At 39.6% G+C, this 3139-nt stretch overlaps 1 protein-coding gene across 1 annotated transcript; it reads left to right on the top strand.

Moving 5' to 3' along the window:
• The first annotated feature begins 411 nt into the window (after positions 1 to 411).
• On the top strand, positions 412 to 2872 carry LOC109177155 (polygalacturonase-like). Its single transcript, XM_019326462.1, has 5 exons — positions 412 to 963; positions 1070 to 1359; positions 1462 to 1690; positions 1838 to 2081; positions 2652 to 2872. The coding sequence occupies exons 1-4, from the start codon at positions 412 to 414 to the stop codon at positions 2054 to 2056; spliced, it is 1290 nt and encodes a 429-aa protein (XP_019182007.1). The 3' UTR covers positions 2057 to 2081; positions 2652 to 2872.
• The last annotated feature ends 267 nt before the right edge of the window (positions 2873 to 3139 follow it).

Raw genomic sequence — 3139 nt, 5'->3', positions numbered from 1 at the left:
CTTAACTTATTAGTAGCTTAAAATAAGCTATAAATTCCTAAATAAGCTTGCCAAACAGAGCCATCTGTGTTAAGCGGATAATCTTGTCTTATTAATTTATAACTTATATAATAATAAGCAAAGCCATTAAACAATACACACATGCTGATGAGAACAATAAATCTGAGGAGAATAGTAATAATTCTAGAAGAGTAAATTGTTGTTGAGCACCCTGAAATTAAGTATACAAAGAGTCCCAGTTAGGATAGGAATGATAAATAATAATATTTTTAATAATATAGATAGGGAAAACAAATTCGTTTCCCAACGGGATAGAAATGATAAATTAATTGTAATATATTAATATTCCTAATAATATAGGGAGAAGTAAAATAAATTCTTATTTGACTAGAATACAGAATCTTTGCATGCATGCATGGTTCAATAAATACCCTCTTCTCTTCTTCAACTTCTCACCAGTGCTCTTTCTCTATCTCTCTACAATACAAACAATCCATCATCATATACATATATACAAACATGGCTGTGTGCAAACATTGTTTCGCACTTGTCTTCACCTTTTTGTACGTAACATGTGCACTAGCAGCGAATGCTAATTACAACGTTCAAAGCTATGGAGCAAAGGCCGATGGTAAGAGTGACTCTAGCAAGGCCTTTCTAGCCGCATGGGCGGCGGCCTGTGCCTCCACTTCCCCGGCCACCGTTTACGTCCCGACGGGAAGGTTCTTGCTTGGCAGTGCGATCACATTTGGGGGCCAAACATGCAAGAGCAAGGCCATAAGGTTTGAAATAGATGGAACAATTGTGGCCCCATCTGACTACCATGTGATTGGAAAGGCTGATAATTGGATCAAATTTGTAAGGGTGATCGGAGTTTCCATTATCGGCGGAACCCTAGACGCCAAGGGCGCTGCTCTTTGGTCCTGCAAAAAATCTGGCAAGAGTTGCCCTAATGGAGCTGGGGTACGTACATACACAATCTTCAACCTGTATATATGTAGTAATGAATTATAGTATTTTATGTTTTTTTTTTCTAACATTTGGTAAATACATACATATTTACGTACAGACACTGGCATTTTACAACTCAAACAGCGTTGTTATCGACGGACTAAGTTCACAAAACAGTCAAAAGTTTCACATTCGCATTGAAAGCTGCCATAACGTCAAGTTACAAGGAGTGAAGGTGTCGGCTGCCGGAAACAGCCCCAACACCGACGGAATCCACGTGCAGTTGTCGACAGGTGTAACAATCTTGAATTCCCACATCGCCACCGGCGACGACTGTATCTCCATCGGCCCGGGGAACTCCAACTTGTGGATTGAAAACATTGTGTGCGGCCCTGGCCACGGAATCAGGTTGGTCAAATTAAAAACATTCTTAACAACCACGTTTAATTTACTTTACAAATGAATAAGAATCTTAATTAAGGAATCTTTGTTATATATGTTTGTGTGCAGCATTGGGAGTTTAGGTTGGAAAGAGCAGGAGGGCGGAGTACAAAATGTGACGGTTAAAACCGCTACTTTTACCGGCACTCAGAATGGGTTGAGGATCAAAACTTGGGCAAGGCCAAGCAATGGGTTCGTGAAAAATGTTGTTTTCCAACACGCAGTCATGTCTAACGTTAAACACCCCATCATCATCGACCAAAATTACTGTCCTAACAACCAAAACTGTCCTCATCAGGTATGGTCAATCATGGATATTCCTTAGCTATTCCATAGCTTGTTCCCCCACCATCCTCAAAACTGCCTTAAAAACATGAAAAAACAGAAAGTGATGGTCCGATGCTAATTAAACATGTGTTTATATATGATTAATTATGACATACAGGGCTCGGGCGTGAAGATAAACAACATAAAGTATAAAGACATACATGGTACATCAGCGACGGAAGTGGCAATGACGTTCGAATGCAGCAAGATAGAACCGTGCCGTGGAATAACGTTGGACAATATAAACTTGACGTACAAAGATCACTCGGCTCAAGCCTCCTGCTCTAACGCCGGAGGGACGTCTTCCGGTATAGTTACGCCGGCGAGCTGCCTATGATCTAAGCGCTTGCTTCAAAATATACATATATTCTTTAATTTAATTTTCAGATGATTGAATTGAAGTAATTAATATAATTTAATTTGTCACTTATAGTTGAAGCTGTATGTTGGCGTCTGTGTTAACTGTTAAACCATTACAGAGAAACATAATTACTTTGCACCACAACCAAACAGGCAAATTAAACTCACATATTTCAAAAGTACTAAATGCATACTACCAAAATGGATCAAAGCTAGAAGCTACCAAAATCGACCTCACCAACTAATCTCTGTGCAACCCAAACCCAACGACAAATACACAATGCAATACCAGTTTGCTATCAATGGAAAACCCGACCCGTTTCTGCTCTCAACCTCAAAAATACGGGTACCCAATGAATTCATTCTCAGGCAGTACGTTTTCCCCTTATTCTCAAACACTACATTGTTGCAAACCCCCAAAAAACGATTGATTTTAAAAAAAATCCACGAGTACAGAGTTAAAATTCCTAGTTTGTTTGCACATATATGCAAAGAATGAAGCTCAAATTCTCGATCACCCTCATGATTCTGTACAATACCACATCAAATTTAGGGAAAATATAATGCCTTACCTCGAACGTTTGCACCAAGGCCTTCTACGACGGCGTCGTTTCGCTGTGGCGTCGTGTCCTTAGCTGACGGCGGCGGAGGTTGCGCCGAGGCCGTTGGGAACCACGGCAAGGTCTGAGGCGGTAGAGGGGAGTGATTCTTCTGATTATCGGTGAAAATGACGGAATTGAAGGAGACGACGAGTCGATTCGGACAAGCAGAAAACGGATCGGCACCGTATAGAGCAGTAACATCCGAGTTGTTATATAAACTAAGGGTGGGCACTTTGGTTGGTTTATCCGATCCGAATCGATCCGAATCAAATCGAACCGAACCGAATTAGTAATAGAAAACTGAATGGTTCGAGATTTTGTAACATAAACGGTTTAGTACCGAACCGAACCGAAATCGAACGGTTTGTCAAAAATTGAACCGAATCGAATGTTATATAATTTTTTTAATAATAATAATAATAATAATAATAATAATAATAATAATAATAATAATAATA

The sequence above is a fragment of the Ipomoea nil genome, unplaced genomic scaffold, assembly GCF_001879475.1.
Source record: "Ipomoea nil cultivar Tokyo-kokei standard unplaced genomic scaffold, Asagao_1.1 scaffold0800, whole genome shotgun sequence".
Lineage (NCBI taxonomy): Eukaryota > Viridiplantae > Streptophyta > Magnoliopsida > Solanales > Convolvulaceae > Ipomoea > Ipomoea nil.
This window is presented reverse-complemented; position numbering and strand designations above follow the sequence as displayed.

Excerpts from the sequence above, each read along its gene's own strand:
- LOC109177155 (XM_019326462.1), top strand. The coding sequence starts at position 412 with ATGCATGGTTCAATAAATACCCTCTTCTCTTCTTCAACTTCTCACCAG. Across the intron at positions 964-1,069 it reads GTTGCCCTAATGGAGCTGGG|ACACTGGCATTTTACAACTC; the intron begins GTACGTACATAC and ends ATTTACGTACAG. Across the intron at positions 1,691-1,837 it reads ACCAAAACTGTCCTCATCAG|GGCTCGGGCGTGAAGATAAA; the intron begins GTATGGTCAATC and ends TATGACATACAG.